The 25406-nt window shown below is 44.9% G+C and overlaps 1 protein-coding gene across 1 annotated transcript in view; it reads left to right on the forward strand.

The window, feature by feature from the left end:
- Positions 1-5996: 5996 nt before the first annotated feature.
- Positions 5997-25406, forward strand: part of insrb (insulin receptor b) — a gene marked incomplete at both ends in the record, with an annotated part of 29922 nt that continues 10512 nt past the window's right edge. The window contains 2 exons of the mRNA XM_079267234.1: positions 5997-6015; positions 7236-7784. Of these exons, the coding sequence (XP_079123360.1) occupies positions 5997-6015; positions 7236-7784 (568 nt within the window). The remainder of the gene's footprint in view (positions 6016-7235; positions 7785-25406) is intronic.

Here is a 25406-nt window from a genome sequence, read left to right on the forward strand (position 1 = left end):
GAGAGGGAGTAAGGATGTGACGGAGACGGAGGATGACGTGCTAAAATGGCTGGGATAACAGATGTCTTTAGACTGACTTAGAATGGGTGCAAATTGGGGGGGGGGGGAAACACTCCTTAAGATTTAGAGCCGCCCTGGACGATTTATTGCTGTGATCTAAGAGATATCTGCAAGGAGAAGACGTAAAAAGGACAGAGGTTACACGGATGATCACACTGTTGCAAGCACACTGTCTTCCATTCCACAGAGCCCTGATTTGCTTTGTAGTAAAATCTAAATCCTCACCATCATGCGTTTCTCAGTTGCCGCCACACCGCTTCTTCACACTGTGGCTGGATTGTGTCGACAGCGTTAAGTTTGAAAATCTGTTTTTCAGAATGGCACCTGTAATAAACATCTGTCCTGTTGCCATAACTTGCCGTCGAGACGTTGAACTCATTTTTACATCTTCAAATGACACGTCGCAGAAAGCAGAAGGACTGAACAGGTCATACATAATGTAAATGGCGTGTGAGCTTGTGCCACTATGGAGTGGTCTCACCGACGTCACGATCTCCTTAGTTACGAGGTCGGTCGGCCATGTTGGAGTACATACAGATCCTACATGGCGGCGCGTAAACAAGGAAGTGCGGCGAAAATACCATACTTTGAATCACTGGATAGTGCATCAAAAGTTCGCTACCTGGCCAAATTGAAGGTTATTGGTAACTTGGATCCCTATACGATGAGTGCAGATCGTTTCAGTGCCGATCCTACTTATCTCCATCGGTAAACTACGCCAACATCTACACGTATCTCGTGAACACCCCGAGTCCTTACACAAAAGACGAGCTGGAGTGCTACAAAGGGCTCGACGCTTATAATCAGTTTGTCAGTGGATGGGTCCGAGACGTTAAAAGCAACGGTCGTCGAGAATTCTCATATCGTCATTGGAAGAGTAAATATATACAGATCTGGTCCGATATTTAGCAATATTCTATGTTTACTCAGCGCAAACAGACACGTGTGTTTGTTTACATTGTACGTGCATGTCATTGTGTGCAGGAATTCACTTTAAACTAACTCCTAACGTCACCCCCCCCACACACACACACATATATATATATATATATATATATATATATATATATATATATATATATATATATATATATATATATATATATATATATATATATATATGATCCGACGTTAAACTCATATCAAGCAATGCTGAGGCTGCATCTCTGTGTTTCGCCTGTTGTACGCGCTCGACACGTCTCTGGTACCGACTGCTGTCACGGGCCGATGAAGCTTCGGTAACCTTCTCATGTAAAAGTTTAATTTATATTTCCTTTATTAAATACTGTTCACAAACGAATTTGCAAATAAAATCACTGACCACTTATAAAGTGATCCGCACATACTCTAGTGTACGCCAAATTCCATTCCGTTATATCTCGAGAGATGCGTGACAGCCATTTCTCGCGACTTCGCTTGGATAGCTCCTTCGTGTCATTTCCTTGATGTGTAATGACCGCTGGCAAACGAAAGAATGATTTCTTGTCTCTATCAGCTCTGCTGCCACAACCAAAGACAGCACAAAAGTTTACCACCGATAGGTTATGCGACTCAGCCGTGCATGCCAGTGGCTTTGTGTGTACTCCAACATGGCCGACAGCTAAACTGTGACGTCACACGAGACCACTCCATAGCATAGTCAGGGACCGTTACAGCATCAGGACTACATAAGTCGTGGCAACAATACTGCTGAAGTTTAATTTTAAGGCTGAACAATATATTTTGGGCAATTTATGCAGTTACTGTTACAGCGGCAATGTGTGAAGAGACCTCATCTTTATTCAAGCGGCGTACAGCAGCAAATGTCTAGACGGTATCTTTTACCACGTGTTCGTCATCAGGAGAAGTGACATTTCTGAATATGCCGTTCCTCAAAAATGTCCATGTAAAATGATGATATTTTTAAAAATCTCCTATTGAGGATATAAACTCATTCACCTCGCTCCATCTCCCAGCGTTTTCCCTCTGCTGTTTCTGTTTGTCTGACACCCCTCTACCCCTCCCTCCCTCCCTCCCTCCCTCGTCCTCCTCTTCTCATTCCTGCTGCCAAATTAAGTGTCAAACAGACAGGGAAGGCGGGTGGATGGCCCACATTTCTCCTGTAGAGATAGAGATCCAGAGTATGGTACAGTACGTTCCAGTCTGTGCTCTGTTATTCCATCCGCTGCTTCGATACAGGCCCCCCCCCCCCCCCCCCCACCCCCTTGCTCATTAACGTCTGATTGGGTTGTTATTGTAATTAAGCGCTCCTGTACAGCCAGTGAGAGCACCAAGCTGTCTGCTTATGGGTGGTCCTCAGTTGGAGGGTGGGCTTCACAGGGGTCACGGTCATTGTCCACCAAACCCCCCCCGCCCACCCAATGTCTACTTTTTTGGTATTTTTTTGTACAAAGCTCTGTTTATGTCCAAATGCAACTTAAAACAGCAGCTCACAGTATTGTCTTTGTGTCAAAGGATTTTTGTTTTACAATTTCCTTCTTCAGAAAACATGAAAAATGGTGCAGCAGGTGTCTTCCTCGCTGTCTCTCTGTCTCATGTTCTTCTCCCACAGATCATGAGCTCAGTTTGTTTAGGATTTGTTGAGTCGTCGAACATCGCTTTTTGTTGTTATTATGGCCAATAGTTAGCAAACTCTCCCCCCAGTGTGTGTGTGTGTGTGTGTCATGTGGCCCATAGCGGCCCTCCATTCATGCATGTGATCACCAACCGTCCTGTAGGTCCCTTACGTCACCCTGCGTTCCTGCCTGGGCTCAGGTTACACTTTCGCCCCCCCTTAACCCCCTATTTTCCCCCCTTCCCTCCGACTCAATCTCCCTATTCGCGCGCTTTGCTTCTCCCGTGTCCCCCTGCTCCTGAACCTGGGAGGAGACAGAGGGAGTAGATAGCTCATTATTTTAAAGATACAGTGGCTCTCGCAGCCAACCCCAGACTACGTAACCCTTCCTCCACTCCTTTCCTCCACTCCTTTCCTCCACTCTTCCCCATCTGCCCCCCCAATGACCCATGACCCCCCCCCCATTCAAACACACACACATACACAACCCCCCCCCCCCTCCTTTCTGTCAGTCGAAAACAAGACTCCATTTTGCGGAGGGAGCTCCCAGCAGCACCGCGTACAGCTTCCCCTCGTGGTCCGCGAACATTTCTTTGTGTCAATAAAGCTTCTCCAACAGCAGACGTGACATACTGTACGCGCTAAGCCTGTAAGCACGCCGCGTGAAGAGAGAGAGACCAAATTTCCACTAACACATTTCTCAAAAGTACGATACATATGAAAAAGGTCATGTTTGTGTCCTCTTGGTGTTTTCTTGAAGATCATTGTGGGCAGAGGTGAGTTGCACCCTGGCCCTGTTGCCGTTGCGTAACGTAGTTTGTTATGCTGACGTGTTGCACAATAGGTATCCGGTTAGTACTGCAGGCTGACAGCGAGTGGGTGGCCTGTAGGCCTGTTTGATGTGTCCCGGAGATAAGGCAGGCGGGGCTGAGAGGTGTAAGGTTGCTCTTATCACCGGCAATAACACCGACTGACACACAGTGTAGGAAGAAGTGTGTTTTGGTGTTTTGCTTTCTGACACACTATGCGTCTAATAAAGAGGGTGCGGCCCGTTGCTAGATTGTGTGAATGAGTAGCTGTTGTTTCAAACTCTTGCCTTATCTGAAGAGATTCTTAACAGACGGAATTGATTTATTGTCTTCTTTTATGAGTTGTTTTTTGGCTGCTGGTAAAGCCGGCTGCAGTCGGAAGTGTGCAAAGTTGAGCTGGCATTGGCCACATCCACATCAACTGTACGTTTTGAATGTAAATGTTTTCTGTCCAAAACAACTGTTTTCGGATTGTTTTTCGGCCGACAGAGTTAATTTTAGTACACGGTGAACGACAGACGGCAATGATCTTGTGTCCACTTGTTGCTGTCTGACAATAAATGGATGAATATGTAGATTTTCTGTGAAAAATGTACCGTCAAGAGTTTTATTTGATTGTAGATTTTATTTACCGTAGAATCTATTTTGGCACTTTATTCCAGAACTCTTGCTGTTTAGAGAGATATTGACGGACTACTTATCAGGAGACAAGCTCTGCGGCGTTGTTTTGGGAACTTTTTCATCCAATCTGGGGTCACTGACCCCGGGATCTGTGTCCAGAACAGTCCTGCATCACTTATATCTCATGTATTTGTAAATATTCTGATACATTTTCATTTAGTTTTTAAAATCTTGGTGAACTGCTGCTGTCATATTGCCATAAGCAGCTGTTGGCTGTTTATGTAGGCTTGTCCAGTTGTGGTTTAGGTCGGGTTCAGGTCTTTCCAGTTGACAGTGGGTCATGTGACAAAACACGAACACATTTGGATGTCCAGTCGACTGCTGGCTACTCGGTGTAACACTGAATAATTAACAGGATGGCTTCACCTGTGTACAGACGAGTAACGTCGATACCTACGGTTTAATATCAATTTTGTTTATCCTAAAAGTTTTGTCACCACGTCAAATGAGTTGACTGTTACTGACATGCCCGGCTGCGTTTGAAAAAGACATTCAGTCTTGCTATTATGTGTATATTTCTCTTCAGTTTGAATGTTTTTTTGGGGTTAAACGGACTAGTCCATTGTGAAGCCTTTTTTTATTTTACTGTATCAGACTCATTCAGCAAAAAAACAGGAACTAATTTACACATTCTCAAGCTTCAAATGCTGTGAAACATCGATACTTTGCATGGATATTTAAATCAAAATGTAACTTTTTTCTGATCCAGACATTTGTTTCTAAGGTACAAACAAGTGACACTTAGTGAAATACCTTCTGACCGTTTATTTAATATCTTAGTTTGACTTTTAACAGTCCACAGTCCACGCTTGCCCAACTCCCCCCAACTGCCAACATGCGGTTGTAGTAAACAACACGGTTTTATTTGGCCGGGCAGTGATTACAGGCTTTATTGGCTCCTATCCATTTCAAGAAGTCACTCAAACTCCATCGATGTGCTGCTGGTCAGAGTCTGCACCTGGATTGTTGACATGTTTGTCTCTCGCTGACCTTTAACAGAAAGAGAAGTTAATAGGTAGCTTACACCTGGGAAATGAGGACGGTCAATAACAACTCAATGGGAACAAGTTAGTCCGCTGCAATCAATTCAGGCTTTTCTTCTATTTCAAGATGCCGTAGTGCCATTGATTATGTTGTGTGTGTGTGCAAAGGATTGAGCATAATAAATGGGGAATGTAAGAAAAAGGTGGAGAGCAGATGGGGTTCACACCACCAAGATGCATGGGAGACCCTCGCAGTGTGTGACTAGTAGGAAGACCCTCACAGTGTGTGATTAGTAGGAAGACCCTCACAGTGTGTGATTAGTAGGAAGACCCTCACAGTGTGTGATTAGTAGGAAGACCCTCGCAGTGTGTGATTAGTAGGAAGACCCTCACAGTGTGTGATTAGTAGGAAGACCCTCACAGTGTGTGATTAGTAGGAAGAACCTCACAGTGTGTGATTAGTAGGAAGACCCTCACAGTGTGTGACTAGTAGGAAGACCCTCACAGTGTGTGATTAGTAGGAAGACCCTCACAGTGTGTGATTAGTAGGAAGACCCTCACAGTGTGTGATTAGTAGGAAGACCCTCACAGTGTGTGATTAGTAGGAAGACCCTCACAGTGTGTGATTAGTAGGAAGACCCTCACAGTGTGTGACTAGTAGGCGTGTCTGTATCATTGATTTGAAAGCAGCAGACTAAATGGAGACCATTAGATGTGATAGGAGACTCATTTTACCCTACATGCTTTTCATTGTTTTGGTTTTTACAAATGAATCTCTGGGTTTTATGTTTAAGTCTTTTCTTGCTCTCAGTATTGAAATCGTAATGAAATAAATGAGTGAGAGAAGTACCGTAGTCTGTTTTGTTGTTGGTGTTGGTTGTTGACCAGAACCATCTGTTTTGGGCCGTAATGGCTGGTCGTATGGTTGGTACGGTACATGCAAGCTTAAAGTCATGCGATAGAAATTAGCGTTCGATGTCTCCCCGCTAACCATTGTAGTTTTAGTGAGTGTGTTCACTGAGTGGAAATTGGTGTGTTGACACCGCAACATTGATGCTAATGTTCCTCTCATTTTAACAACCTGCTCAAACATCATAAAGCAGTCGTGTGTGTGTATGCGTGCGTGCGTGTGCGTGCGTGCATTTGCTGGTCCAAATGTGTGCTTGTGTGTGTGCCAGTGTTCAGCAGCTAAAGAGTATGAATGAGCATGGATAAGCGTTTAGCTTCCAGGCTTCATTTCTGTTAACCCCTTCATGTCTGCTTCATTCAGATCAGACAGTGCCATACAGTAATTTCCTCTCTGGAGAAATAATGCTGGAGCCAATGAGAAGAGAGAGAGAGAGAGACTGTGTGTGTGTGTGTGTGTGTGTGTGTGAGAGAGAGGGAGGGAGAGAGGGAGAGCGCTTGCGGCCAGTCGGATTGTAGAGGGGACTTCAGTGAGCCTGTTTCATGAATGGCTCTGCTCCACTTAGTGCAGATCACTAGTGGTTTCATGGTTGATGTTCACATCCGGTCGTTTTGATACCGTTGCAAATCGAAGACTACTCTCGCCTTCATTTAATGATCTATTCACAGTCTACAGGTTTGGCCTGTTACTGTAGAAGTCGAGGAATGACGTGTCTACATTTATACTGTGATGTACTCTTATTATTATTATTATGATGCTGAATGATAAGTCGATTCATTAATTGGTCAATCAATAGAAAAATAACCACTCATTTCTACGATGACAAAAGTCTGTTAATCAGCCGGTTATTATATAAACGTCTAAACATTTCTAAATTCCAGCTTCAATTCTGTGGATTTGCTGCTTTACTTGACATGGCCTTGTAATTAATTGGTGTCACTCTGAGCTTTCGGAAATTGTAATAGACATTTTATTAACTAAACAATTGATTCATTGAAAAGTTGAATTTATTATTCTCTAAAAGACTTTAAACAAAACCTGACCCGTATTCAGGGCTGTTGTATTACATTGCATTAGTTCTAGGGTTGTGTTCCTAATAAATAATAATACACAGTGAGAGGCCGTGGTGTCTTACCAAAACCGTAGTAAACATGAACAAAATTCCTGGCTGACTGATTCTAAAGACTTGTTTTATGGCTAATATTTGTTTCTCACATCTCTCTCCCTCTTAATCCCTCCAGTCTGCCAGAGCAAGGACATCCGGAACAATGTGACCAACCTCCAGTCGTTGGAGAACTGCACCATCATCGAGGGCCACCTGAAGATTCTGCTCATGTTCAAGACCAAGACTGAGGACTTCCGGGGCCTCAGCTACCCAAAGCTGCGAGTGGTGACCGACTATGTGCTGCTGTTCAGGGTCTACGGCCTGGAGGCCCTCAGCGATCTCTTCCCCAGCCTCACAGTGATCCGCGGAAGCAACCTCTTCTTCAACTACGCTCTTGTAATTTACGAGATGCTGCAGCTGAAGGAGGTGGGCCTCCACAGCCTCATGAATATCACCCGGGGCGCTGTGAGGATCGAGAAGAATCCAGACCTGTGCTACCTGGCCACCCTGGACTGGTCCAAGATCCTGGACACGGTGGAGGACAACTACATCGTGGCCAATAAGAACGACCGAGAGTGTGGAGACGTGTGTCCCGGCACGGCCCAAGGCCAGACCGTCTGCTCACAGAACACCATCAACGGACACTTCAGGGGACGATGCTGGTCGCAGAACCACTGCCAGAGAAGTGAGTGTATCTGTGTCTTAGTGGATGATAACAGTGGAGAGCTTTCGTGTTTTATTTTCCCCCCCCTCATATATTTACATTCAGTGTGACTCGCACTTAGCGAAGATATCATTATCGCTGACGTCCATAACGGTCCATAAATCTTCTTAGAAGTCATAGAAAATAAGATGCTCCGTAGAACTCCAGAATTCTCCTGAGAAGCATCATGTTTTCATGTTTTATTCAGGATCAAAGTAACCCGGTGATAGTCGTCTGTACCTCCATAGGAACATTGCAAACAGGAACTGTCAATAGCTCATTTGGCATACTTTGTAATGGTTCCAATTTCTCCAAATGTAAAATAATGCAGCTCAAGTTGTAGCCCACAGCGAACTAAGCGACTCCACAGCTCTATTACACTTGGTACAGGTGGCGTCAGGTGTTTTAGCCAGCCGGATATACACGTTTATCTAGGAAGCATTGGACAAATCTCCATATTGACTGACTGTTTTGTGCAGACATGATAGTGTAGCACCTTTCCAGAATCCATCACGCCGCTCATTGTAAAGTGGTCCATTGAGACACATAATGATAATATGCGCTGGAGATTTGTTATTTTTTTATTCCTCCCCAGAAATCAATTGAGACGACTGATGTTTTCATTGCAAATGGTTTGTGTAATGATTTCCATGATGCGGAGGGTTGCTCCTGATATCACCTCTGATTAGCGTTCATTGACCGCAGCGTCGTGGGCAAGTGTTCGGTAATTATAGGCTCGGGATCTGCTTGATGTGTGGAATGACTCAACTGCATTGTTGAGTCCGGGCACTGCGAGCTCAAAGGTATAGGCATTGTGGTCGTAAAGAAAGGGGGTTCGATCGAGAGAGCCGATGGACGGGAATAAACAGTAATGTACACTTGTTTGTTAAATATTGCACCGATTTTCTCTCCTTTTTGATAGAAACGAGCTGCGGGTTTGCTCGGCGCTGCAGCCAGCTGCCGGTATGTCGGCCGGTCTTTCCTCTCCCACCATAAACGTAGAGAAAGGCTTCTATTGTAAGACACACAGAGAGAATGATTATTATTTTTTGAAGGCGATTATAGCGTGTGTTGTTTTTTTCTCTTCTGTCTCTGTGTCGGACAGAAAGGCCAGCATTCGAAGCACAACGACCTCGGTCGTGTTTATACTTTAACATCGACTGTTGCAGCCAGCATATAATGTTGGCTCCTCGATTTTCTGCCAGGACTCACTGTTGGAAAAGTAATGCAGGTTATGTCTTCTCTCCAACAAGTTGTACAGTATGTCTAAACGGTGAGGTTATAACAAGCATTGTTAGCGTTACAGAGGAGGAGCAATGGCACTTAAGATTGTTGGAAAACTTGGTACAAATGAAGAGCTCAAAATTCAAATGTAAGGCAAATGAAGAAAAAAAGCCATTGTTGTTGATATTTGTGAAGACCTGTATTTATCAAAGACAATGTTTTTGACCTAACGGAAAGATAAATGTTGAAATCCTTCACTTTTACTTAAGAATAAATGCTATTGTGAAAACTTCTTTCATGAATGAAAAATACCTACATTTAAGAGAGATTTTAGATCAGTGCAGACAGAAGTGATCACAGCTTTTGGAGTGAATGTGCAAAAGAACATCGCTGGTTATAATGAGTTATACGTTAAGAAGTGGTGGTGATTTCAGCCTGTTATTTGCATTTGACTTGAACATTCGATAGGATTTCACACCACATTTCTGACTTTCCACTTTTCGTGCACAGTCACTCTCCGCTCCAGTCAATGTGATAAATTCTTCTCAAAGATTTTCTTTTTCACTCCTACGTTAAGTGAGTGTTATTCTGAGATGTTTGATCGCTACGGGCCCTGGATTTGATTTCAAAGACAAACCTCTTTTTAAACCATTAAAAAAAAAAGAAGAAGAAAGAAAGAATGTGGACCGATTAACAGAAGCGGGCGCTCGGTGCTGTTAAATGCGTGCCAGCGTTCGTCTGAGCTTCATATGTGCGTGCTAAAGTGCTCGGTTCCTCATTTCCATCTACCCTTTTGGCCGACAGCCGCGACTTTGAATGCTTTTCTCAAATCAGTGTTGTTCTACATTCGAATAACATACAAATGTACGTAAAAGTACAAATAGTGTAGCAGCACTTCTAGCAGTAGTAACAGTATTAGCAGTGAGTTTATGTGTCGTTTGCCTGCCTGTGCAGTGATACACCATGAAACGCGTGCTGGGTGGCGGCGGTGCTGCGAGGGAACTGTAGGGTCGTTAATTAGAGCTTCTGCAAATGAAAACTCACAGTTTACAAACTTAGACGCACACACGCACGCGCGTGTGCGTTTGCAGGGCGGCGGCGCGTTAGATCAGGGAATTATAGTTAATGTGTGAGTGGAAACTGTGGGGTTTGTTTTTGTTGTGTTTTTACAGGGTTCCATTTGCCTTAGGTAAGAGCCGAGGGAGAGCCTGCATTCCTCTGCTCCTACACATGCGCCTTACCAGCAGGAAAACCACTGTGTGTGTGTGTGTGTGTGCGTGCGTGTGTGTGTGTGTGTGAACCAAGACAAGTCATGTTTAACTGCGCAGGGCCCTTAAGTAACTTGTTGGCAATCCAAACAGCCTGGAGAGTGTATGAGATCTGACATTCACGGCCCGGTGTTGTTTTCTCTGTTTTGTATGCGTGTGTTTATCTGACGCACACATGCGTCTCATGTGTATGTGCCTCCAGTATATCTACGACGCTGTGCAGGTAGTCGAGGTCAGCCCAGTAGTGGGTTTTGTCAAGTGCATTCAGGCTGCAATTTTCCCAGCTTTTACAAGCTGTCACCAGTCGCTGTGGCTTTGTTGCCTGATTGAATGTTGGCGGTTACTTGCTTTTCCTGTAGAAAACAGTAGAGTGCATTTCGATCAACGCTGGTTGTCTGCTTTACTCGGGCGGTGTGGTGGTGTAGAACAGGGCATTGGTTTTTTGTTGTTGCCTGAATCGGTTGAAATGTCTTCGAGCGGTGGATTCTTACCCGTCCCTCACGTGCCTCTCTGCGGCTGAGCCGTCACTTGGATGTCCCCGTGGAAAACAGAGAATGAGAAGAATTGTTTATTATTTATATATCACATGATTGCTACTGGAGTAGAAATACCAGATTGGCATGAAAAGGAACACTCCTAGAAGAGAAGGGGAGGGGTGTGAGGTGTGAGATCAGTGACGTGCACGGATAACTGGCACCCGCTTTAAATGGGACAGGATGTGCAGGCATGCGGCGTATAACTTCTGCACCCACATCCAGGATGAGTAAAATGACCAAAAATAAAGTTTGTGGTATCATACGTTGACATAGAAAATGTTGGCCATGGTTTGGTCAATGCGATTAAAAGCACTTCCTTTCTGTCGCCGGCTCTTTGCGGTCTTTAAACTTATTGGTTTGGAGTTGAGATAAACGTGGTGTTTAATCTCTTATCTAATTAATTCCCATTGTTAAAAAAATAATAAAGGCATTTTAACGTAAGGACGGGTGTTTGTTTTGTCAAATTGTCAGTGGGCCCTTTTTAAATGGTGCTCAAATTTAAAAACAAAAAGAGAATGAATAAAAAGGAAGCAAGAAGACTCAACGTATGGACGAGCTCTATTTACAGAAGAGCGACGGAAGTATACTCGACAAACACAAAGGCAGACTGCTAGTTGGAAAGCAAGCACACAAGACCGAGGACTTTAACAAAGGAGAGGTTACGGGAGAGAAAAGGGACAGATAGTGAGGAAGTACGGGTGATATTCACAGATGAGAGAAAGAGGGGATGGGAGCAAACACTCAATCTCCTGTTTAGATAAGGCTCTGTCTGTTGCCGAGGCCTGGCACACCGTGTGCAGCCTCACAGACACCAGCCAGCGCTGTGCTTGCACAACTGACACACACACACACACACACACACACACACACACACACACACACACACACACACACACACACACACACACACACACACACACACACACACACACTAGCAGGAGAAGAGAAAGCTTTCCAGGTCAAAGTTCCCTTTGCCTACGTGCTTTGTTGTTTGCTGCGATTGTTTTTTTAAGGCACACAAAACACAGCTTCACCTTCCAGTGACAGAAGCCATAGAGGGGAAAATGCCCTCTCTACATCACACGTACGTACCACTTTGAGACCGTCGCAGTCAAGACAGGTTAAACCTGCACCGGCGGTCGATCTAACTGGGTCAGCGTGCGTCATTTGGAGCGGCTTTGTGACCCTCCTTCTGACCAGAGTTGAACACGGGTCGGACTGCCCGGCTACGAGCTTCTCTGCTTCTCTGCTGGGGATGGGAATTTAGTTTTGTCCCATGGACGCTTTTAAAAAGAGATTCAACCAACTTCCAAGCTTTTTTTGAAAAACAGAGGGAGGCAGCGAGTCCTGTTGCGCAAGAGAAAACGAAAACAAAACTTTATGGTGTTTACAGTGCTGTATGTAATTCTCAGTACAGCTACAGCTGTAATCTGTGAGCGGTGATAAACTTGTGCCGGCAGTTTATGAAAGCATAGAAAGAGCAGTTTGAAAGCATGTTCAGAAGACTTTTCTATTTTTACTAAGGATTATTAAATAATAGCATTGTTTTAAACACCACAAATAGTCATTTTTACAGATTATATTGTGTGTTTCCCCTGCTTTCAGGCTTCATGGTAAGCTAACAGACAGCTATGAGAATCATATCAATCTTCTGATTTAACTCAGAACAACTAAGCCAATAACTCATTTCCTATACATTGAACTATTTGTTTTGCATCACCAGACTGTTGATCATAGCGTGATACTCAGCTGGTCATGTGAATTGTCGTCAATGACATTTCCATCAGTTTTATTTGTCATGCTAGCAAATACACAGTGGACAGTGGATGTGGATGAGATGCGGAGCCAGGAGGGGAAGAGAAGGGAAATAAACAGAGCAAAACAAACAAGTCACGTTTGAAGTGTGGCTCCCAGGTACAGACACAGAAACGCACTCAAAAGAACCCCCCAACACACACACACACACACACTCACTTTTGCCAGAGTGCAGCGTGGCCAAGCTAGAAAAGGACAGTATTAAGGATGGAGGCGCTAAGTGAAGCGTGCTGTTGGCCTGCGCCCGCAGCCAAACAACAACACTTAGCCAGCCCCGCCTCTTAATTGGGGTGTAAAAGTGTCTCCGCTCGGGCTGCTTCCCCACTCACTTCTCGTTCGATCGCTTCTCCGTTTCTGCAGTTGTTTCTAATGAAAAGTAAATGAAATAGTTCTCCAGAAGCTGCTGTTCTTAATTAGCCATTTAGTGCTCAGTGACACGGGGAACACGGGCACACAAAGGGAGCGTTGGGCTCTCTCAGCGTCTTCATAGTGAAGAAACACCGCAGGATGTTTGTGAGAGTCCAGCAATCCTCGCCGATGTTACCGACTAAAAAGTTAAGGCTCATTTATCATCAAAAATGACACTAATTTCGAGGGAATAAAAATGACCCAAAAGTCCCAGATTTATTGAATAACTTCATTGTGTTCAGATCTTTGTGTCATCGTTGAGCAGGGCTGCGTGTCACTCGACATCATTTGATACAAACGCTGAGATGACACCTGAGTTTTGGCACCAATTTTAGTTTAGTTTTAAAACCCCGCCATAATTGTAAACTTTTCTAAGCTGATGACACCCAACCGGTACTGTCTGCGGTCCATAAGACAGAGCAGATAGTACTGGCCTGTAAAAGTGATATTCAGATCATAAATATAGGGCACATATTGTAAACTATAAATGTCCGCATGCGTACGCGAAACAGCAGTCACGAGAGTTAGAATTGGCTTTGTGCACATTCAAACGCTTCATTAAATTTGATGCGTGAAGCAACAACCGTGTACATATATTGAGTCACCGCTCTCAACTCACGAGCCTCCATCTGGAGGGGACGGCTTGTTGTTTTTCCTGTCTGCCAATCACCCATCTAGAGCACACGGGCACAAACACACACTCTTTACCTCTGGTGATCAACAGTTACGATGGCTGTACTATAAAGACAAAAGGAAAATACATACAGTAATTCCATATTTTGCTGACGTGTCGAACATTTTCTTGAAAGGCAAGCAAATAATGGCATTCTGGAGCCCTGAGTTCATGTGAACTTTGACACCGATGCTTTTCCAGTGAGAGGCGACTAAGTTAGAAACGCTATCCTTTTGCCGTCTTCTCCCTCACTGGCATTAACTCCGCTGCCTGGAAGTGGAAGCTCACTTTACAGCTGGGAGGAAAACAAAATCGGAACATGTACCGGCTGCACATGAAGGGATATATAGTATTCTTGATCACGTGCCGTTTTAGGGACATGTGGTGAGGTGTAGGACCTGAGAGAGTCTGGCACACATAAGTTCACATCAGCATTAGGCTTGGGGCTATATTATTCGAGCCAAAGCGATTGTCTGGCTGTTATGATCCAGTTATTAGATAGTTATTTGCCCTGCTAAGTTTGTGATTCAAAATTCTTGATTTTGCAGCACATTTAAGTCAAACATATTGTGCTCTCCTGAAGTGAAACATTTCAACTTTTTGACTTCCTTCTGTTCATTCAAACAGGAAAAAGTAGAGAGCACACTTGAATGATGGTATTTGAATTGTTTTTAATTGACTTCTTTGTTCCAAGTCCTGAGTAAAGTGAATTACAAGTGATGTGGTCCTGATGGTGATAACCACAGAAGAGAGATGCGAACATCTGCTCTCATCTTTCTCTCCTTTATTGGTATAGACACCGACAAGCTCCTCTTTGATGCTGTCCATTTGTGATGGCTTCTCCGTGGTGGCTTGCCTTAGATCAACACACACACACACACACACACACACACACACACACTCACGGGTGTTTGAATTACCGTTCGAGTGTGAGGGAGAGACAAAAACTGAAAGAGAGGGGAGGAGAAGAGGGAGGAGAGGAAGGATAGAAGCAGACAGATGGAGAGGGAGAGTTAGTAATTGTGCTCTTGTGTTTTCCTTCCTGGCAGCTTGCATCCTTGTTAACAAATCCAAATTAACTTTGATAAGCTGGCATCAGTTGTGTGCATGTGCAAGTGCAAGTGCAAGTGCATGTGTGCGTGCATTTCCCTCTACCCGCTCCATTTGTGCAGTGAGTGCAGTAGCAGGCAGGCAGTGCTATCCGAGTGCCTCGGGGGATCTGGAAAAGTCTCTCCTCTCTCCTCCAGCTCATCAATGGACGGGCACTCCCACATCCTGCTCTACACACACACACACACACACACACACACACACGTGCAATGGTAACATTGCACGGGTAATAGTACATTTTCAGACAGACACATGCACAACAAATGCACACTTGCACACCGAGCCAAGTGGAGCACAAACATACTCGCTGCCCACGATTCTAACAGCGGATTGGCTGTCAGTGAAGAGAGGATGGGGGCTTCTGAGGATACCAACATGCTGGAACAAGACGTGTGGCTACTGTTGCCGCACTGTGTTTACAGTATCAAGAAGGAGAGAGAGTCATTCCCGATCTCATAATACTTTCTTCTTTTGCATTTCTTAAGAATGCACGCTACTGATGTTCACATAGGACAAGGGGCTGTTGAGAAGGAGGCTGGTATACCTTCCTAATGAGGGTGATGGTTTGACTCCCTCTGTGTGCACGAGTGCTTTGGTGTGTGTGTGTGAGCCGTAGAGGAAGGCGTGTTGACAGGCAAGCGGGTTGTTACAGCCTGAGCTGTCTGTGAGGACTTCCTCATTACTTCCTGCCTTTGTCCGAAACACTTCCTACTGCCGAGCTGTACAACTGGGCCCTGGGGGGGGCAAAGAGAGCGGGGGTAGGGGTGTTATTTACATGTGTGGGGGGGGGGGGGGGTGGGAGTTAAACGAATGGATTACAGCTCACCAGATGCGCAAACCCTTAACAGAATAGCCGAGCTCTGACAGTGCTGCAAATGTTTATTTCATGAATCGCTTCGCAAGCCTCCAGCAAACGCGAACCCTCGGGTTGTAAATCTGTTTGACAGAAATTAGACGACAGGCAGCCGGGAGGAGAGGCGAGCTGCAAGGATGGAAGTGTTTGTGTGTGTGAGGGAGGAAAAGAACACGACCCGCCCTCTGGTCGAGGGAAGGGGATTCTTCTCAGGTGTTTGGCCAGATCAGATGACATCAACACTACACACATACACACACACACATCATGCACACTTGATAGTGAAGACACAGTCTGATCAACAGTAGCACTGTGTACTAGTGTTTATTGTTACGGTCCAGTCTTTACACAGCAAACAGAAACGTAGCACTCAGGTATACCTGACGCATGTTTTCAGCTCAGCAAAACAATTCCAGCATTTCTCTTTTCTTTGAACCATTTAACAGCTTCTTCTTAGCAAAAAGAAAAAAACAAAGCACCTTCCAGGGAGTCGGGCACTACCCAGAATGTGTTAGGTGTCTGGGAACGGAGTATAATTCTTGGTAAACTGAGCTTTGATGGTGACCACCACGCCTGTGCCGGCTTTAATGGTGCAGTCCAGAGAGACTCTGTCTATTTCAGGCAATACTTGTGACACGAGGCTCGGGGGCTCTGTGGGCGGGAGTGACGGACAGACATTATTGGGAGAATGTGACCCTGAGTTCACCCGCCCAGGTCAGAAGTGAGCGAGTAGAGGATAAGGGGGGGAGGAGAAGTCAGGGCCAATGGGCCATTTGCAATCCATAACTATAGGGTATGACATGGTCACATACATGCATACACATGTGCTCAAACACACACACACACATATTCCAGGAGGACTCACAAAGACGGGAAGTGGCAATGTGGAACATGGACAGGTGTGTGTGTTCATAGTATTGTTGCCTAGCAGCAGGGGCACACAGTGAGATGCACCTTTCTTTTTCCTCCTCTTCATAACCTGCTCTACTGCTAACATCTAGACACAGAATCATCATTTCCCATCTGATGGAACAGATTTAAAACGAGCTCCTCCCCCCCCGCCCCAGCTGGGCTGGACCACCTGGGGCGAGCTTTGGCACTAGATGTTGGAGTAGGATGTCTCATAAAGAAATCAAATATCGAATCCCAGCAAGCAAACGGTGTCATGAAGCGTTTTTCTTTTTAAATTTTTTTTATTGGAGGCCACTTCGGTCTGCATCTCTTTGTTATGGCTGAACGGCTACACGCTTGGAATCAGTACACAGACTGGCGTAGCGCCAATTTTGCAAAACAGGTACTTTCCTCTGACCTGCATCTTGCACTACTTGTTGTGGCATCTGTGTTGAGACTTGTAGCATTACTCGGGAGCTGCTAGAAGAAATCTGTAGAATCTACAGTGAAACAACAAACCTGAAAAAAATGTTTACACGGCAGCAAAAAAATGTGAGCGAACGTAACTTGTCAGATAAATAATCGGATGAATCTCGGTGCCAACGGTGCGTTTGTGTGTCGCACAGGAAATGAAGATACGAACCTCGGTTTAGGTATCGGACAAAGGCTGAGTGGAGGTCACAGCATGAGGTGGTGGAACTGGCAGCGTTGAGTTTCCTCTCAGGCTAAATCTGTAGCTCATGTCAGATCATCCTTAAAACAACCTTTGTTGAATATTCATCTATTTTGTTGTATTATGTGTCATTTAATTCTGCCTCTGCACTGGCCTGAACAGTCCTGAAGTATTAGTGATGTTGTAACAACATTCAGGCCTATAGGTCCACTATGTCATCTCCACTTTTCCTCCTGATGGCTTGAATGGCAATATACATTTGCAAGACAGCTATAAAATGCGGTTATAATCTTTATCTCCTCGTCTAAACGCATCGCATGAGGACAGCAGAGTTATAAGACTGCAGTAAAAATGGCTGCTGCTATCTCGCAGTACAGCATCTTTATTGAACAGTAGTAGTAAATTGTAGCACAGGGGAAGACTGCATTCATGCTCATAGTATGCATTCCCTGCACTTCACCATCTCTCCTCCTCCTCCTCCTCCTCCTCCTCCTCCTCCTCCTCCTCCTCCTTTGCTGCAATTTGATAGTCCCGCTGCCCTCACGAGAAGGGAATGCGGTTAATATATTTTTACCAACATGGCCGGGATGTCTAGTCGTCTAATCATGTGTAGAAAAGCCTGCAGAAAGCACCAGACGCCTCCAAAACAGCGTGATGAAAGAGAGAAGAAATGGTCTTTCCCCGTCTCTTTCTTTTTCTCCCTCCAATTCTCTTCCCTGTTGCTCCACCTTATGTTGAAAGATCCTCCCTCTGCACTCCCTCCGCCTTTTTTCCTTTCTGTCCCTCTGTTCCTTTACTTTGTGCGCCCCCCCCCCCCCCTTACTTCCCCTTTCACTGTGGTATGCAGACATGCAGGAATTTCTGGGCCTCAAAATGATAGACCAAACTTGTCAGCCCTGGCTCCTGTTACTAAAGATGGCCGCCCCGGCAGTGTGTGTGCTTGCGATTGGTGCATGTCGGAGTTACTCCCCGTGTGATTGGTTATAACATGTTTGTCCACAGTTCCCGTGTGTTTTTTTGGCAAAGGTGTGACTTTCAGTTGTTTTTTCGTTTGTATAAGGCGCAATTTTCATCTGTAATTTGTGACTGCTTAGTGACCATGACTCCTCCTCCTCCTCTCCTCTGTTTTCTCTGCTGCGCAGCTTTGGCTTCAGAGACGTATGTGTTGGTGCAAGCTGCTGTGTTTGTGTCTTCTCTGTTTTTGTGTGTAAATGAGGGGCGTGACGCTTGGAGAAGAAGACAGGAGCTCAAAGTCTGGCTGTAGCTTAGAATGTTTTTTAAATGAATCTCCAAATTTCTTTCCTGATTAATCAACTGATAGTTTGGTCCATAACATGTTAGAAAAAAAGCGAGAATGCCCAAAGTGACTTCTTCAAATGTTTAGTTGTATCTGTCCGAACTCCAAAGATATTCAGTTTAATCAAATAAGAAAAAGAAATGCAACTAATGCTCACAACTGAGAAGCCGGAACTCGGTCATATTTGGCGTTTTCATCTAAAGCAGAAAGGAATCATGAACTATGCAAAGATGATTCTAAGTAGGAATTCATCCGTTTCATGGTTTCTGCTGAGCTTCAAGAGACTCGCACAAAAACACAATAATAATAAAGTCTGACTGAATAGTACATATGTTTGAATCATCTAATCATTCACATAATGACAGTACAATGTCTTTTGTCCTGGCATATATGTGTAAAAATGGCGTGTTAAATGGCAAATATGGAAAATCAAAAGTCAGTCGTACAAGAGCTGCTTCATGGTCATAGCTGCAGCTCGGGTCATAACATGTGCAAAGCAACAGAAGAGATCCTCGTATACACACCATACACTTTAGCCTGTTCAGTTTCAATAAGATATAAACTAATGTAGGATTAAGTTAATTTACAATGAGGCGCTGGCAGAGCCCTTGTAGAACAAGATGAAACACATCTGTGTCTATGGAGCCTTTAGATGAACTCATTATAGAGTAGGGTGGTATAATTTATCTTCCCGTTTCATGACATGCTAACTAGTTTAATAATAGTTTCGGCGCTCCATATGGAACTCTGCCAGTGCGCCGAGGCTGCACTCAAATCAAAATGTCCGCTTCTATTATCTGCTAGTACGCGTATGTATCGAAGATGACACTGCGTAACACCCATAGCTTGTCCTTTTAATATAGACCATGAGCTAGTGAGCTGGTCTCTTACGACGCATGGGTTTGTGTGTGTATCACCAGGCACAATGACGTCCAGCCCGGCTAATATTTAGCATGCCTTGGCTGCTGCCTCCTCTCTCCAGTGTCTCCTGCTCTGGGCCTTGTGGTGGCAATTGTTGCAGCTAAATAAGGTTCTGCTCTGCTCGCCGTCTGTCAGCCAGACATACTGCACTCTGCTGCCTGCGCCACACGCACTCACAAACGCATGCCACAGATGACGCTCGCAGCTATGTTTTGCTGGTGTTTTGGATGAACCGTGGCGCACCTGCGCACTGTGTACACCCATATATCATCTGACTACCCCCTTCTGCGATTCGTATATCTTGACAGAGATGGAGTGGTATGAGTTTTTTGTTTCTTTTCCTCCCATGAGGAATGTTGCCGTCATGTGCTGCCGGTTCTCCTCTTTTACTTTGCCTGTGTGTACTGTACCGACATCTGAGCGGCACAACCAGTCCACCTGCAGGTCTCTAGCCTACTAACCCAGGTCACAAACGACCATTTTGGAGCTGCCTTTTCCTCAACATAAGAAACCACGGGGACAAAATTTACTTTTTTCCCAATTGTTTTAGATCTTTGTTTACGGCGCTGGAATTAAAAGATTGATTGGGAAACTGAGGTTTCTGACACATGTGAAAACAAATGACTGTTGCTTGTCACCCACATAAAATGTAAGCCCCCCCCCAGGAGGAATGCTGGTGTGTGTCCCCCTTATCGCCCACCATCTCTCTTCCTGCCGCCTGCCTCGACCGATCCAGGCAGAGGGGCGCCCCTCTGGCCAATTCCACTAAACTAATTGGTCGCAAGGGCTTGTTGGTAGAAGGGAGTCTGGGAGCAGAGGTGAATATCTGTTTGTGTATGTGTGTGCACGGAGGCAGGCCAGAGTCGGGGCCTATTTAGTGTGTTTGTGTGTTTATCCCTCAGTTCCTCCCAGAGCAGGAATGGGAACACCGAGGGAGGAACTGGGCGTGGCTCCTATTAGTGGGAAAACATTTACTTGCCGATATTTGTTGTTGGTTCCAGTTAAAACTGTGGAAATAACATAATTACATCTCTTTATAATGTGAAGAAACAACAAAGAATAAAGGAAAAGGAAAAAAACACAATCAGAAACATTTAGAAAATGCTATCTACACCATACTGCCACGCAAAGCTCATTCAAATGGTTCCAATACCAACCATTTATGAAGCTTATCGTAACTCATGAGATCATGTCAGAATACATGTTTACACCCTCATCCAGAGTAAATGAGCAAAGAGTTTAATGGATTGATGTGGAAATGAATTGATCCGTAATTGTGTGGGAGTGGAGGTTTGAATCAAAGCCTGAGTGTCCAGCAGTGCACTTTTAAACAACTCGGCCTGTCTTTAATGGTTCTGTTTATGCAGTTCAAAGTCAGCACTCTGCTGTGTGTGTGTGTGTGTGTGTGTGTGTGTGTGTGTGTGTGTGTGTGTGTGTGTGTGTGTGTGTGACCCCGCCCCCAGTCCTGTTTGATGGGACGTATGTCTGTGGGAGGGACTGTCTGGCGCTCCAGAACTCCATACTGTGGACAGTATGTGTAGATCGAGACAGATGCTCCAGTCTCTTCGTCTCATGTGTACCGCTGACAGAGATAAATGTGCCCAAATAGTACTTTTCTGGACTGCAGCAAAATAGCTGTGGTGATGTTTGGCACTCGAGCGATGACCGTGTGAGAGAAGGTTTGCTGAAGCTTTTCATTTTCTGATTGTTTTGCTGATATTTATTTGCTTTGCTCATTCAAACTTTGATCGCTGAATTTATAAACTAAACGTGATCGGTAAAGGATGCGTAATCAAATGAAGATGTGCATCCCTAGTTCCAGTAAAGGTGAATAATTAAAGTCATCCCAGCTCCGAGCAATACCCTCTTTTATTCATTACCAACAACTCATCAAATGTGCAAGTGACCAATTTAAAACAAAGTAGTAGTTTGCTTTCCTCCTTTGTGTATCGTAATATTTGCTCTACACACACACACACGCACACACACACGCACTGTCAACAGGTCCTTCAGTGAACGCTAGCTACAGCTGCTGATAGCATCAATCACCAATACCTGTTTACTGTCTCCTGTTCACCGCTGTGCCCCTGACCGCCCAGGCTCTCCCCTCTGCACTGATTTAATTTAGCCCTCATTCTACTTTTTAAAATCTTATTAAAAAGACACACACACCCACACACACGGCTGTGTACCTCTGCCTGTCCATTGTTCTGTGGCAGAGAATCACATCTGTTCTACGGTGGTGTTGTGGTGTTGAAGCAAGTATCATGTTTAGAAGCTGACCACAGAAACGTGCACAGTAAAAACTGATTGAGCAGTTTGTTTTCGGCTTGTTTGTTATTTGGGGATTTGGGCAAGTTAAAGACAATGGAAGGATCGGCACGTTTCACATCCTCACCGAGCACGCGTTAAATGTCAATCCATGTTCTCTTTGCTCCGCCAGGGACGACAGATTGAGTATGGACTGTCATTTACTATGTTGGCCTTTCAGTACATAGCATACTTGTAATCAGTGGTGTGTTGCTTTAGCGGCCGTTCTGGTTACAATACAGTTTATTCTTGTAGAATTGTTAAAGTCATATTTGTAATGTAATGATATTCAACATCATGACCCTGACAACCGCAAGTCAACCGCACCACTTTCACCCGCTCTAAAGGCATTCTGTCTCGTTTAGAAGATCAGGTCATATATAAGAGTGCAATTCTCATACTAGAGTCCCAACAACCACAAGAGGAAACTTCCTCCTTTTTTTCAGCTGTTTTGATTCAGGAATTTCTGAATAAAAAAAGTATAATATGACACATTAAAGCTGAAAGTTGAATATCTTTGGGGATACACGACACAGTGGTTGTGAGCGGAGTGCTGGACCTCAGTCAGATATTCTTTACTGCCGGCAAACAAAGGTTTCTTCTAAGTTGCTTTTAGTGTGATTTTGAATGTCGTGTTGGTATCACCGGCCAGTGGTTGTTACAGAGACAAAATAAAGATGTTGAAATTGCAATGGGGAATTTTGTTTTTTAGAAAAATTGGATTTTGTTGAATTTGTCTTTGTTATTTATTCCTGTTTTATTAGCAGCAGCAGAGGTAAAGCTTTCTGTGAGGCACAGGTAGTGTCAGTTTGTCTCTCTGTTTACCCCGGCTGCTGTGTTTCAGTGAAAGGCTTTTCTCTTTGTGTGCCACCCACCCACTCACCCAGGCTGCCTGCCTGCTGGAGGGGCCTCTGTTGACAACATCTGCACCCCCCCAAGGATAGGCAGGGCCTCTTTAGTCCCCTGACACCCCTTTCCCCTTCCTAATGTATGTGGTGTGGGCTTTACTCTTTGTCCTACACTCTGGTGTACATATATTATGGATGTGCATACACACACACACACACGCATATGGACACATGATACAAGCGGGTACGCCTCATTGGTTGGACCCTCCCTCTCCAGCAGTCGTCCCGCTGTGTAAATCCTGTGTAAAGCGAGGGTTTTCTTTTCAGTCAGGCCCCTAAAGGGACGCGGTGTGCCTGAGCTTGGCATGTAGCTGAGGCTGGTTGAGGACCCAGCTTCTCTCTGTGTTCACATTATGCCTGAGCTGCAGCCACAATAGCTCATGAATGGTTTCAGATGAAAAGGCACCTCCTCCACTGTAGTGCCCCTGGCCAGAGACGTGATGGGTTTAAGTGGGTGTGAAACATGAGTAAGGGCACTTCCTGACTTGTTGCAGGTAGTGGAACCTACAGCGTGTTGATTCTTTTCTTTTGTTTGTTTATTTGCTTTCTATGTTACGGTCAAATTTGGACTGCAAACACCAGGATTGAGCAGGGGCTCTCCTAAAGTAGCTCACTTCCCCCTTTCTATAGAAAATGAACATAAACTTGATAACACAAAGTCACTTTGTAAACTTGTTTGAATTTCTACCCAATCGATTGTACAAACCCAACCCCTTCGTACGACGACTGCGGTGGTTGAAACGTTGTTTAAGGACCATAAAAGTAAGAGAGAAATGATGTCTCCTATTGGCGATACAAGTAACTCTCCGCCACTTTCATTTTTGTCAAATTAGCTCTCAGAGGAAAAAAGGTTGGAGACCCCTTGGATAGAGGATCAAGTCAATCAAAGCTACAAAGCACCCGAAGGCACTGAAGGCCTCGAGCTCAACTCTTTGTTATAGGTCAACAAGAAGTGTCGTAGCTATGTAATAAACCCTGATGAACACACGTGTTGGTCGCAAAGCGCCACTTCAAATGTATTTGGCCATGTAGAATGAAAGCATGATCAGACTGAGTGAGTGAGTGAGGGATAGGACAGAAACAGAGAGCTCTTTACCCTGGACTGCTGAATCCATGCTGTTTGGGTGTGTTTGTTGCTAATCATATCCCTCGTGGTGGTCTCATGCGTGCATCCTCCTCCGTTTCTCCGTCCTTTATGTGTCGTCCCTCGCGTCGAGGCTTTTCTCCGGCTCCTTCCTTCCTACCCTTGAGCTTCGTCCTCCTGCCTGGCCTCCCTTCCTCCATCCACCGCTCACTTCAATCGTGCATCTGTATCGATGCATTTGGTTTGCTCTGTTTTCACATGCTGCATCAGCCCTAGCCTCCATTCCTCCCTCCTATGTTCACTGAGGGCATGTCAGAGCACATTATGAACCGATAGGGTGCTGGAAGCATCTGATTACGGCCCGTCCACCTCACTATAGATGCTGCTACGTGGAGGCGTAAAATCTGCTCGTATGCTAGATTGTTGTTGTTTGCTGTAGCTTGAAATAGTCTACATCCAAGCATCCCATATATAATGCTCGTCATTGGCATACCAATACACGCACATGCACGTAACCTCGCTTCATTCTCTGCCTCAGCAGTTAATATTGTGTGCTTATGGAAATTCTCTTTAGACTGGCAGTTATTGTAACCAAGGTTTTAATTCAGGGAGGTTTTAGAGTGGCACACGCTGCATTAGCATTACAACAGGGGCATGTCTGATGGGTGGACTGGCAGGCGAGCCATCAGCCGAACTAGCAGCAGCAAACATATCAATCGTGTCCAGACCATGGCAGTGTAAACGGTATAGTATGCCTACTAGTTCTGCTAATCTAGTTTTAGTTTTTATAAAGGAATATTTTCTAGAGTCTCATTATAGTAGTCCTTCTTTCTGAGTACCCGATCACACACACATTGCTGCCAGAAACCCGTCCTGTTGTTGACGCAAGGTGTCGGGATGATTGATTGAATCATGTCAGCACCTGTCGAATGAGTTTTGATTGGAATTTGATCTCAAAGGGAGACGACCTGAAAACGTCCATGAGCTACCCCGTACCACATCGTGTTGGCTGTGAAGCCGTAATAGCTTATTTTAGGAGTTACGGTTTTATTCTAATAAACAACCTGGTTTCAAGGACTGTTGTTCACAAATAATCAGATGGGGTTGGTATTTTATACAGCTGTTACCTTCAAATCAAAGTGACAGTGACTTGGGGATCTTAAATCAAAACATTTTTGTATTCCATATCTTACACGGTGTTCTTGATCCCTGGAACTGTAGACCTGTTCTCCCTAAAAACCAGCAGAACCCAATATTGGTTCCAGTCCGGGACAAAAGGAACTGGGGGGTGGGGGGGGGGGGATGTGTTCAGACAGATGGATGACCAGAAATTCGGAATCAAACAGAAGCAAGAGATCTCCCGATTCTTCCCCAAAATTCCTTCGAGGCATTTGAGCCTGAATCTGAGTTTACACTGTTTTGCTTATGACTAACACTCTCCATAATCTGTCCCTGCGCACCGGCCCAGGAGACCCCTGGTCGGTCTCCTCGGCTGTTTTCCTTGGCCTCTCACTCTGCTGATGGAAAGATGAGTCTCATTGAGGTCAAACGGAGGCTTCAGCAACTTGCAGTGAGGCTATGAGGGATGACCACAGGTCCATAACTATTTGTGGGTGAAGACATTATAACCACC

Source organism: Melanostigma gelatinosum, assembly GCF_949748355.1.
Source record: "Melanostigma gelatinosum genome assembly, chromosome: 4".
In the NCBI taxonomy this organism is placed as follows: domain Eukaryota; kingdom Metazoa; phylum Chordata; class Actinopteri; order Perciformes; family Zoarcidae; genus Melanostigma; species Melanostigma gelatinosum.